Source organism: Bactrocera dorsalis, chromosome 4 (assembly GCF_023373825.1).
Source record: "Bactrocera dorsalis isolate Fly_Bdor chromosome 4, ASM2337382v1, whole genome shotgun sequence".
Classification (NCBI taxonomy): domain Eukaryota; kingdom Metazoa; phylum Arthropoda; class Insecta; order Diptera; family Tephritidae; genus Bactrocera; species Bactrocera dorsalis.
The window spans coordinates 65,996,553-66,008,953 of NC_064306.1; the positions used below are offsets into that span (position 1 = coordinate 65,996,553).

Sequence of the window (12,401 nt, forward strand, 5' to 3'; positions counted from 1 at the left end):
ATGCAACGCGTCTGCTTAGTGTTGCTCAGCTTGAGCGCCGTCGCTATGGCCGGCTATCTTGGCGGCGGCGGCGGCGGCTGGAGCTCCGGTGGAGGTGGCGGTAGTCGCGGCTGGAGCTCAGGCGGCGGCGGTGGTTGGAGTGGTGGCGGTGGCGGTAGTATCTCCTTATGGCCCAGCAAGTCCTCTTACAGCAGCGGCGGCGGCAGTGGCTGGCGCTCTTCGGGTGGTGGTTGGTCTGGTGGCGGCGGTGGCGGTGGCTGGCCGGGCAAGTCTAGCTACAGCAGCGGTTGGTCGAGTGGTGGTGGTGGCGGCAGCGGCGGTGGCTGGAAAATAAGCAGCCTTGGCGGTTCGGGTGGTTATGGTCATGGCGGCGGCGGTAGTGGCGGCTGGGCGCAAGCACTATCTGGTTGGAAATCGGGTCTCGGTGGTGGTGGTGGTAGCGGCTGGAAGTCAGGTGGTGGTGGCGGCGGTGGTTGGAAATCCGGTGGCGGCGGCGGTGGCGGCTGGTCACTTGGTGGTGGAGGTAGCAGCGGAGGTGGCGTTTGGAAGATTAGCAGCGGCGGTGGTAGTGGCGGTTATGGCGGCGGTTGGCCATCAGGCGGCAGCAGTGGTTGGTCATCGGGCGGTGGTGGCGGCGGTTGGAAGTGGTAAATCTTTCAAAGGAGCTGTGAAACTCAGTAGCAAACAAAAGTATTGTGTTGTTGTAAAAGTATTTTCCCCAAATGTGTATTTAAGTTAAAGTGAAGAATGAAAAAACTATGTTTAAGCAAATATATTTTCACGCACTTACATGCATACATATGTACATTTTTGTAAATAAAGTCAATTGCATTTAAAGCCATGAGCTTTTTTCTTGAGGATAAGTGAGGTTAATTTCTGTGCCTTAAAAATGGTCTTTGGTACTAAAAATGAGTGTATAATGAGTACAAAGAAGTGGAAGATAGGAAAGAAGTGGCCTGAAGTATCCATAAAAAATCAAGTTTTATGAATTATTTAGAAATCTTCTGAAAATCGTTGGTGAAGAACGCGGAATTTCCGGAACCATTGTCGAATATTTTTTTATTACGGAAACAAAGGAGATATTTACAGATATAACACAGCTCTACAAAAACAAAAAAAGTTAGGTGTTGATAGTCGAAAATCTCCTAGGTAACCAATAAGTAGCAATTTATGAAGAAATTGTGTGAAATATGTTGACAAACCGTCAGTCTCTAGATACAAATTTGGTTTGATAATCAGACATATCCGTAATCACCCGGATACATTATCGAATAATTTTGGAAATTATAGTGAGAAAAGACAGAACTGTTCAACCAGCATCTAAAAGTGACGGAAGAATAGTATCAAGTTGTTTGAGATCACCATATGATAGTAGCTGGTCTTTAAAAGGATATTGCCACATGGAAAGTTATGAGAGAAATGCTCACACAAGGAGTGTTTTAATGTAACATAAGTTTTGGACGTTAGCCTATGCGTTTACTTTGATATATCCTTATTTTTTCCAAACAAAACTGCCTGATAGGTATAACAGCTTTTTCGTTTCATGTTTTCTAATTTTGGTGAAGTAAAATGAAAATAAAGATTTAAAAAGTAAGCAAGTTAAGTTCATCATATTTCTGTCAACGTTTGTATGTTTATTTTTGTCCATGCACAACCGGTCCTAACTCAGCACCGCTATCTGTCTCCCGAAAAAGTAATCTTCTTTAAGGTTGTCTCAGTAACGAGGCGAAGGCGAGGGTTGACGCAAGCCCATATAAGACTATGCGTTTAGAGCCGATCAGCGCAATACAGAAGTCGGCCTAACTTACATCTACCATGCCTACTTAACGACGACCAGTGAGGAACGTACTCTCAGGCCTGCCAGGACTTTAATGGGGCGAGGGCGACATAGCGCGTCATCCATTTCTGATGAGTCTCGCTCCACCATACTTCGGTATCAGAAGGCCGCAATCACCAGCGCAGAGTTCTACCAAAATTCTATAGAGCTAATCCTATTCATAATCAAGTTCCAAAGCTATAATCATCCAGGAATTGAATGCGCTTATTAGTGCGGAATAAACAAACAATTTAAGCTAATTTTATTCAAGTTTGAATATCCACTTCTTTAATGCTAGGAGGTTCTCCATAGGACCTCTGAGCATGTCCGAGGCTCTCTAGAGCTTTGTTGTTCTAGCTAGTTTCCGATTAGCTTCCGTCCGATAGGAGACATCAACTTCTGCTGCTCTTAGTTCATGTTTTAAAAGGACTAAGGATGCTGAAGAGTATATGCCAAACGTATCAGGGTATCGGTGCACTACATTTTCACTGAAAGACAGTCGGAGGAAATAAGTTAAATCAGTGAAAAGATGATCACTTAGTCTAAGGAAATTTGTTTCTCAAATATACATATACTTTGTTGGATCATATAATACAACTATGACTATGACTAGTGACAAAGATTTTAGAAGAACATAACGAAAGCTTGTCGAGCAAATTTCAAACTTTTTGATATTGGAAATATTCCAGATTTTTAAAATTATATATTTTTAAGTTAAGCTTTCTTAATTATAGTAGTAAAATCGATCCACAGTGACGCATTTGCATGACAAATGAAAATTCTGCAACCCATTTGAAAGAACCCCTCAATAACTCAAATGAACCAATTTTAATATTGGTTAATTAAATGGTAAACAAGTTAACATTTCTTTTTTTTTTAGGTTAAAAATTATATCAAATAAAAAATATAAAAGAAGGCCTACATTATAAATGTTTTGAGAAAGGTTGCAAATAGTTAAGTTATTTTCTCGACGTAAGACTTACATGCTACTATTTCTATTCATGCTCACGTTTTTTTAAGCAAAGAACGTCTTCTATGTAATGTTTCAGTTTCCTCCAGTTTTCTTCGTTTTAAAATGGGAGTTACAGTGGGGCCTACCAAAGTTTGCAGCCCGTTGCGCTCCTTTTGCCAGCGTATGAATTTGAAAAACGTGTGTTCAGAATCGTTCTCGATTGCTTAGTGGTATATACAAGTACATAATGGCTCTTCGGCTTTTCCTATTTTATTTAGATACTTACAAAAATATCCGTGATACCTGCATAGTATAATAATCTCCTTCGCATTGTTTCCTATATTCATAACCGTCCATCTACGTAACGCGCCCAACGACTACGTTCCTTATTTCATACTTTGCGCTGGTTACCTATGGTTCTTGTACCTTTAAAGTCCACACTTTCTGCCCTACAAGTCCTGGTAAATCGATAGGCGCACTTCTGCTCCGATACAGGTTCGCCTGAAACTATGCGGTATGTCGGTACCATCCTTACAGCAGCTAGATTTCTAGAGTTTAGGCCGGTAGTTTTTCTCAATGAGTCTGCCTATAGCTCATTCAGTGTAGTCAAAATTGAAAGCTTCCGTCTCTGCTTTGTCAGTTCTTCAATGTTGGCCATCGGCCTGCTAAATTGATGAAAAGTTAACACCTCTTCCGTAGCGTGTAGAATTTATGCCCAGTAGGTAAGTCTAGACTTTAGCCTTACACCCAGATAATTGATAATCTTTTGGTTCTTAGAATCTCTTTTGTCGCACTAATGTCTACTTCTTCTTGGTTTGCAATTAAATCCGCGCGTCAAGCCACATTTGTACATATCACCCGATTTAAACGACAACAAAACTAAGCAGTGTTAATCAAATCTACAGTAGAAAATGTTTCTAAAAAGAATTACCACCCTTTATTTTTATAATTTGATTAAAAATCCTATTAATATTAAATTTAACGACTTGAAATTTAAAGTTTGAAAAGTCAACTTTTTTGAATATGTGATGGCTAATTCATATAAACTAAAATTTGTTGGTGAATTTTTTGTTTTTATGAAAATGCGAAATTTCCTTTGTAAATTGTATGGGAACCTAAAAAAAAATAGCGACCCCTTAGAGTTAAGCTACAGCGTCTGGTTTGAGGGAGGATTTTTTGTTTATCAATAACTAACATTTGAAGGGGTAAGAGTTGAAAAGTAATTCAAAAAAAATTTTTTTAAGCACCCTAATGTAGAATATCTTTTATATCGGAAGAAATTCCTTAGCGAAGAAATGAGAGACCTTTCCTTAATGCATTCAGAGTCCTTTTTTAAAACGCCATTTTATATTTACAATTTGTCCTTTATTATAAAGATATAAACCAGCATAGTTATGTGAGTCGAAAGCGAATGTTTTACCAAAATTTTAATTTTATGAATTTTTTCCATTTTCAAGACAAGCGAGATAGTCCAGTTAGGTGAGGCAGCGCATATAACATTCAAACAAATCCAGTTTCGTATGCCGTAAGCATTTGATGTGGCCAAACGATAAATTACCATTTACCGCCACCACCACCATAACCACCGCCGCCACCATGACCACCACCACCATAGCCACCACCGCCACCACCTCCTTTACCGCCGCCATAACCACCAGAACTACCACCACCATAGCCGCCTTTACCGCCGCCGCCACCACCACCTGATTGCCAACCGCCACCGCCACCTCCTTTGCCGCCATAACCACTGCTTCCACCATAGCTGCCTCCGCCGCCGCCGCGTCCCTTGCCACCACCACCACTGTAACCGCCACCACCACCGCCATATCCGCCTTTGCTGCCGCCACCATATCCACCGCCGCCGCCTCTACCACCGCCTCCTTGCCAGCCGCCACCGCCTGCCATGGCTAAGGCGACCAAGGCCAACAACAATACAATGACGAAAGCGCGCATCTTCAAATGTCTCTAGTCGCGGTTCGTCGAGGACTCCAAAATTCGCGGTTCTGCTTTGCTGATTCGCTGATTTATTGCTTGGTTGATAACTCTGTTGTGCTGCGTATGCTCCAACGCTGGTGGTTGGCTTCACTGATGCCGCTGACACTTGCAACATCGCTTTTATACACGCGAGCCCTGGTGCATTTCACACTTGCCGCTCGCCGGTTTTGTTCCCTTTTTGCACACTCGTCGCCTTTTTTCTTTTATTACTATTTTATTTATATTACAATTTGTTATTGTTTAATTTTGAGTATGATGTTTTTGTAATGCAGCAATAATTACAAGCACTTTTACAGTGTTTTTTGTTGTCGACAATTAGAGAAGTTCACATCGCGGCGCTCATCTCAAGCATAAATTAACGAAATCGGTTGGCAATGCATAACAATTTCTAGAAACATATGGACATACATACATACACACATTTACTTACATATTACTCGTACATGTGTTTATTTCGCAACAAGACAACATGGGAGTTCGCACTTGCAGTGTCATGACTTTGGCGGGTTCAACTTTTCTGTCGTAACAAAAAGGCGGGAAAGAACAAATCAAAACAGAAAGTACCAGTAGGTGTATGAGTACATATGTACATATACATATATATATGTATGTGCATACATATGTATGTGTATATATACAGGCATGTCTATGCACATTGGCGCTTGTATACACCAGTTTTTGTTATACCAATTCTGCCATACAAAAAGTGTAAAACGGAAAGCACACAAATTACCGCATTGAAAATTAATTTTCTATGTTTTAGTGGCAACACTGGCTACATACATTTTCGTGGTAAACCTTCCATCTAAATATACAATAATAATTTTTAAACAGTTGTATTTTGCACGCACATTAAAATTTTTTTTGGAATTTTTCTGCAGGTGGCAACGCTGTTTAAAATATTTTTTGTTCAAATTTAACTGTGATATCTTTTACTTATGCTTTAAATTTATATATATCACATTAGACAAATATTTTGTTTTATTTTAATATAACGGTAGATGGCAACCCCATTAAAAATATATTATTATTATCATATTAGGCAATACTAATAAAAAATCTTGCCAAAAATTTAGTGAATTTTTTGAAAATTGCTCAGATTTTATTACTTTATTTAAAAGTTACATAAAAGTTACATGAGGTGGTAACCCTATTAAAAAAATATATATATTTACTTAACAACTTTAAAACATGTGTGAACACATAGGGCAACAGTATTGTTAATACTTTTTTTAAAAATATGTAATAAAAATTACTTTGCTAATTTAAATACAATTTTTTTGTAGACGGCAACTCTATGCGAACTATTTTTTAGTTGAACTGCGCTAAAAGTTTATACTTTTATTTATTTGTTTTTTATTTTTTGTAACGATAACAGTACCTACGTTAACACACACTTAATTGCTTATTGAAGTTAAATTGGGATAAAATTTAAATAGATGGCAACACTATTAAAAAATCGGTATTTTGCTATATTTCAATGGTTAAAATTTTGTTATTTGAATACGTTCTTTTATATAACACTCAAAAAAAATTATATACAAAACCCAAAACAAATTATTCACAAAAGTTGGAAGTGACGTGGCAACTTCGAATATTTTAATTGTTATATGTATGTATTTTTTTATTATTTGAAGTGTCATATATTGATATTTGATATAATTTTCTGAAGTAAAGTAATAATCTGACTTATTTTGACAAACATACTAGGTAATTGCTAATAAATACAATGTAAATGGCAACCCTTAAAACTATTCGCCGTAAGCTCTCTATAAGATTGAGAAATTTATGTAGTTTACTTATTATTGTTTCATTGTTTTACTGATCAAAGTTGTGTTGTTTTTTTATATTATATCGATCTGGCAACATCATTAAAAAAATTTCTGCAAAACAGGTTATAAGCTCCATTTTGTGTGATGCACGTATTTTCATAATATTTTTAAATTTTGGTTTGTTCGCTAATATGGCAACTCTCTATTTTTTTTTATTCACTATACAAATTTTTTCGATTTTTTTTTATTCTTTTTTTTCTCCATTGGTATGAAATATTTTAATTTTCTGCTATTTTTGAAATAATATACTTTTCAGTTAGTTGGCAACTCTACCATATATTTTACATTTATTAGATTTTTATTGAAACTTTTCTTAGATTTTTTTATTATACTTATTTCGTATGACTTTTTTCATTTGCTGCAATTTTCAAAAATAATTCACTTTTCAGTTAATTGGCAACTCTACCATATTTTTTTTATTTTTCACATTTTAATTGAAACTTTTTTAGAATTTTATTATTTTTCTTAATTTTTTTCATTTGCTGCAATTTTCAAAAATAATTCACTTTTCAATTAATTGGCAACTCTACCATATTTTTTTATTTTTCACATTTTAATTGAAAATTTTTTCGAATTTTTTTTATTTTTCTTAATGCGTATGCATTTTTTTCATTTGCTGCCACTTTCAAAAATAATTCACTTTTCAGTAAGTTGGCAACTCCACAATTTTTTCTTATTTTTTTAAATTTAATAAAAAAAACAATATACTAACATTCCTAAAGTAGTACTTTTGTACAAATGAGGCAACTCTTTTTAATATTTAATCACTACTTAATTATACCTTATGGGTCTATGTAATGTATTCCATCATTAATTCATTGCAAATTGAAAAAGCTTTGCGAGCCTTCAATTAACACATTTAGCAGAAATACAATGTACTTACGTACATATGTATATTCAATTTAGTTCAAAAAGGTCTCACAAAATTCATATTCGTTTATTGTACAATATTATCTCACATTTACGGTTTAGCCCTAGTTAAGCAGTGAACTCGGGGACTTTTTAATTGTCTTGAGAGAATTTGAAGCAAAGAATGCATAATAAATTTCGCAAAGCAAACTTGCAATACTCATAAATTTTGTATAATTCTAAAATTACTTTATTATTCCATAAAGTTACACCTTGCGAATGGCTTAGAAGAATTAGAAGTTTGGTAATAATAAGAATGAAATTATATGCGGGATTCACAAAACTTTCACAGAGCTTTTTGTAAAGTTCGCACGCGTCGATATCAGCCGTAGCTTTTGAGCATCAAATGTAGTTTTTGGTAGTTGGGGATTATTTATGAAATGTGTTACTTTTTAGGGAACTAGACAGTTTCAAAAGTGTTTGACAGTCGGTCGCACAGCTAAGAACGCCGATCTGTTGTTATATATGGCATTATAAAACCATTACAAATCAATAAAGCTCTTTGAGGCTCACGCAAATTTATTGAGACAGCTAATGCCAGTTTCGGCTATGTTCTAGTTTGCTACAGGTAAGACTATCGAAATGTTTCAACTTCAGTCGTGCAAAAGTTAGACAATGGCGGAGAAAGCGCCTAGCTGTTTCCATCTCACTCTCTCCCATACTACTTTTACAACTAGCGCCAGACAAGATTTTTTCATCTTCGGTAGAAAAGAAAGCTAATGGCATAGAAAGGATCGGAATCAGATCAAACCAGTAGCCTTTCGCCTAACTTGATTGTAGATATAATAAAATATTACGATCTATTACTGTCATATATATTTGCAGAATTCATGCAACCCTGAACAGAGAGAGACTGCGTATAGAATAGGTGTGTTTTCGGCGATCAAGTAATAAATTGAATGGAGAAGTCGACTTATAATTTATCTCACCTAAGTAAGATAGATACCGAAAGTTGAAGAGGGAAGCTTGACGCATTTGCGACAGAAGAAAAGAGGCCGAAATGCGTAAGCATGAAGAGCTTGATAACCAGGCCACCAGGGGTAATGCTCGAAAATTCTACGAAAAAATGCGGCGGCTTACACAAGGTTTCAAGACCGGAGTATACCCCCAAAGGTGATCTAGTCGCCGATGCCCAAATCATACTTCAATTATGGAGGGAACACTTCTCATGCGCCAATCTTATAAAAGATCCGTGAAAAGAGCATCGACACACACCACCTCTTCGTCGATTTCAAAGCTGCTTTCGACAGGACGAAAAGGAGTTGTCTTATGTCACGATGTCTGAATTTGGTATCCCCGCAAAACTAATATGGCTGGGTTGACGTTAAGCAATACCAAAAGCTCCATCAAGATCAGGAAGGACCTCTCCGAGCCATTCGATAACAAAGGATATTTCTGACAAGGCGACTCACTATCGTGCGAGTTCTTCAACCTACTTTTGGAGAAATAATTCGAGCTGCAGAAACTATACAGAGAAGATACCATCATCTATGAGAGTGTACCGCGGTTGGCGTATGCGATGCTATTGATGTCATTGGCATCAACAACTGCGCCGATAGGTCTGTTTTTTCCGGACTGAATAAGGAAGCATAACAAATGGGTCTGGTAGTTAACGAGGACAAGACGGAATATCTTCTGTCATCAAAGAAACAGTCGTCGTACTCGCGACTTGGCTCTCACGTCACTGTTGATAGTTTTAACTTTGAAGTTGTAGATAGTTTCGTATATTTGGGAAACGTCCATAAACACCACCAACAATGTCAGCCTGGAAATCCACCGGTGTCTACACCAATAAAAATGAAAAAAGAATTGCCAGCCGCCGAGGCTTGTTCTCTATATTTACTAATGGATTAGTCGATATTGACTAGCGAATTTTTATACTACTTCCGTGTATGGCTTATTGGAATTGAAGTAAAACATAAAATATGATTTTATTTATTGCCGAGTAACCGAATACCCACGACTCTTCGCAACTAATTATCCACATCACTAACTGTAGCACTCAAGCAGCATCAGTGCCGATTTATGCATAAACAATACACTGATGACTTGCAAAACCAAAACACTCAAGGAAATATGTAAGCAATTTTATTAGACATTTTACAACAAAAGCAAACATAAATATTTTTTGCTTAGCATCCATCTCAAATTCAATGTCACAGCCACCGGCAACAACTTTTGCTGCCCACCAGCTGAGAAAAGGAACACGCTCAAAAGGCAAAATGCCAAGCTGCGCTCATAAATGTCAGAATCAATCGTTAATTTGCACAAATCTTCTCTTCTGTTCAACGCAGAGGCGAAATATAGTTCCTGCATACGTTGCATCGTTAACCTTCACCCGAGCGTTGGTCGTTAGACAGACAGTCGCTGCTGACTTTTACTTTGATGAGCGCATAAATATAAGCAATTTGATTTGTCTGGGCTGCATTCGTTCCGAGCATTCGCTCGTTCGGCGTGAGATGCACTCATCACTCGCTAAGTGCTTGAATGCAGCTTTGATTACATAGATATGTATGTGTATCTGTGTAAATGTATGTGTATCTGTGTAAATGTGCAAATTAACGAGCGTTTGAAGTGTTACGACCAGGATGAGGGGTTTGTGTACGAATCAAGTCATTTTCTCATAAATTTTGAATTTGCGCATGCGCGCATGAACACCATAAATACACGCGGCTTTTATTTATGTTCATGCATATTACACCTACTTATTACTAAGTAGATGTTGGGTAAATATTAGCATTAGACAGCGTTTGAGTGTGTTGCCGTTTGTTGATTGTGGGATTTGTTTTATAAAAGGACGGGTTTTAGTTAGAAGCTTAGTTTAGGTTAGGTTAGGTTAAGAGGTCGATCTTAACAGGAATCTCACATGGACAGCGAAGAACGCCAACCCGTTTTTTCACTTAAAAACTTCTATATGCTAGATTATAAGACAGTTACAATTCGGCAAATCGCTTTAAGTTTGTCATAAATTTCTGAGACGGTACCATAAATGTAAGTTTCCGCTAGATCTTTTGGTTTGGCGAAGGTAAGTGTTGTTAAGCTTCTGCCTCAGCCCTGCAAAAGCTGGACAATGGGAGAAAGTTATTAGATTTCCACCTCACACTTCGCCATACAATTTTGACAACCAGCGTCCTCCGAGATTGTTAACTCTACTTCAAGGATGTCTAATGGACAGAGTCCAGTAAGAGTTCCTACGCTTGATGCAAGATAAACTTTGCTCAAGACAAGTAGGTCAGTAGAGCTCTTGCGTTCTATCGGAGGCCAAAAGAATCTCGCAGTAGCACAGAAGCTGGTTCTCGACCACCACATTCTAAGCGCACTCGATATTCATTGATTCAGTGGTAGAACGCAAGACGTCAATGGAGATCCAACTCGGTCCTATGTCGATATAAATGGAGCAAGGGTGCTTCCTATAGCTAATTCTTCGGCTTTGCTGTTGCCAGCGATTCCACTGTAATCAGGCACCCAAACGAGTCGGTTGATGAAAGACCTTGGTGCTATTTTTAGTGAGGACAGACACTTTTTGACTAGCTTTGAGCGCACAGTTAGCAAGCTCAGAGTTAGTACTGTGCTCTGATGGCGTAGTGATTGCTGACCTACTTACAGGAAGCTGCACGCTACCGCCAACTTGATAACAGCCACTTCTACTTGAAAAACAATACTACAGTGGTCCAAAAGCCTAAGCTAAGATTGACGGAGATCTCCTTACAGAAAACTTCTCCACCAATTTTCCTTTCCAGCTTCGACTCATCCGCGTAAAAAGTTCACTACACCTTTTCTCCAGCGACTCCTCCTCATTCACATATTCCTCTTCGACATATGATCCGCGAAAAAGCAGCACGAATGACCTCTGCAACGCAGGCATCCAAGTTTTCAAAGATGCTGTTGAAGACGGAGAGAATTTCGACGTATTCTTGTTCGGACCCCTTCTTATATTCAGGTTTCTTGAGACTTGGAGGTTGGCGAGAAATAAAAGAACGGCTGCCTTATTGATTTCGAGTTCATGCCTACCGCAATAACATTTGTCACTCCCGTGGAAACTCTGCTGGGTAATATCATAATCCATTTATTTTGAGCTATCTGTTTGAACTGGAAACAAGGTATTGTACATTAACCAAATTGAATTCATTAAGAGAAACTGCAGTCATGACGGATCCATTATTTTTTCGATTATTCTTTTCATAACAATGACAATTTTTATCCACGAAAAGAGGTTCTTCTCTCATTTTTCATTGTTGATCTTTATAGTTTGACGTTATCTTCCTTTAATTTTTAAAGCATAAACTTCACAGAATCCTCTTCAGAATCTCACTGATCAAAATGGATGTCTGATTTGGTATTATATTAATAATTTGTCTATCTCACCACTTCTAGTCCTTCGCTAATGAACTTTGGTAGTACATATACGAGGTATGACAATTAAGTAATGAGACTGATTCCATAAAAACCGATCTGCCGCAAAATTTGATCGCGACGCGTTGCTCTTGATTTCGTTTTTCCATTTTCGTGACGAGCACTATAAACACAGGTCTACTCAATTTAACGCAGCAGGCGAACGAAATAAGCTAGAGCGATGGTGCATATATCAATGGAGAGGGGAGGGATGCCGGAAAAAGAAAAAGGGAATTTCAAGGTCACAGATTTATCACAAGCGTGGTAATAAAATCAGTCTCATTACTTAATTGTCAAACCTCGTATGATCTTTAGTGTGGTTTTTACTATCGATAATGCATTTAAATAATGCAATTAGCTCTTTGCTACCTAAGGTATTACGGAATTGAGCTCTCACTTCCTCATTTATTTATATATTGTAAAATTGTTTAAGGATATGTATATTTGAATCTTCTTTGGAGTAAACATTTTGTTGATGTTATGTTCGTCGAAGCCGCCAACTACT

The 12,401-nt window shown here is 37.7% G+C and overlaps 2 protein-coding genes across 2 annotated transcripts; one reads left to right on the forward strand and one right to left on the reverse strand.

Annotated features, from left to right (window-relative positions):
* Positions 1 to 651, forward strand: LOC105225607 (loricrin). Its single transcript, XM_019990265.3, has one exon. The coding sequence runs from the start codon at positions 1 to 3 to the stop codon at positions 649 to 651; it is 651 nt and encodes a 216-aa protein (XP_019845824.2).
* A 3,671-nt stretch (positions 652 to 4,322) lies between these two features.
* Positions 4,323 to 4,673, reverse strand: LOC105223706 (uncharacterized). Its single transcript, XM_011201492.2, has one exon. The coding sequence runs from the start codon at positions 4,671 to 4,673 to the stop codon at positions 4,323 to 4,325; it is 351 nt and encodes a 116-aa protein (XP_011199794.2).
* Positions 4,674 to 12,401: the final 7,728 nt, after the last annotated feature.